This window comes from Vombatus ursinus, unplaced genomic scaffold (genome assembly GCF_900497805.2).
Source record: "Vombatus ursinus unplaced genomic scaffold, bare-nosed wombat genome assembly UNPS02015309.1, whole genome shotgun sequence".
Taxonomy (NCBI): domain Eukaryota; kingdom Metazoa; phylum Chordata; class Mammalia; order Diprotodontia; family Vombatidae; genus Vombatus; species Vombatus ursinus.
Window position 1 is genome coordinate 1 of NW_020955087.1, and position 509 is coordinate 509.

General features: G+C 50.7%; 1 gene segment (V, D, J or C); it reads left to right on the forward strand.

Annotated features, from left to right (window-relative positions):
- The first annotated feature begins 305 nt into the window (after nt 1–305).
- Nucleotides 306–509, forward strand: part of LOC114031972 — a 904-nt gene continuing 700 nt past the window's right edge. Inside the window, 1 exon segment of the V gene segment in view lies at nt 306–417. Within this exon segment, the coding sequence occupies nt 366–417 (52 nt within the window).

Here is a 509-nt window from a genome sequence, read left to right on the forward strand (position 1 = left end):
CCCCAAACCCTCCCACCTCCTACTTTCCCTATTATTATCAAGAGCAACACCATCCTCCCAGCCCCTCAGGGTCGCTATCTGGAAATCAACTCGGATTCCTCCCTCTCTCTTGCCTCTATTGGTTATCTCCAATTTACCCTCATATATTTCTTCAACAATAGTTGCTCTAATGCAGCGTACCCATTAGATTGGGATCATCATAAAATCAAGGCTTTCCCCTAAGCTGGAGTCAGCCACTTCTGCTCCCAGAAGCCCCACACCCCCAGCTGCTTTGCATAAAGAATCCCCAAGGGGAGGGCCTGCAGCACCAGGGACATAAACTGGGGCTGGGGGCAGAGCAGCCACAGGGCAGGAGACACTGCAAAATGGGGTCACTGTCCCAGCTTCTCTACGGGCTCCTCATGCTTTTGGTCCCAGGTGAGAACATGGGACAACACAACATGCAGATGTGCAATTTTTCATAAGATGAGAGAATTCAAAGCAGCTTAGAATCTATGGGGCCAGGAGCC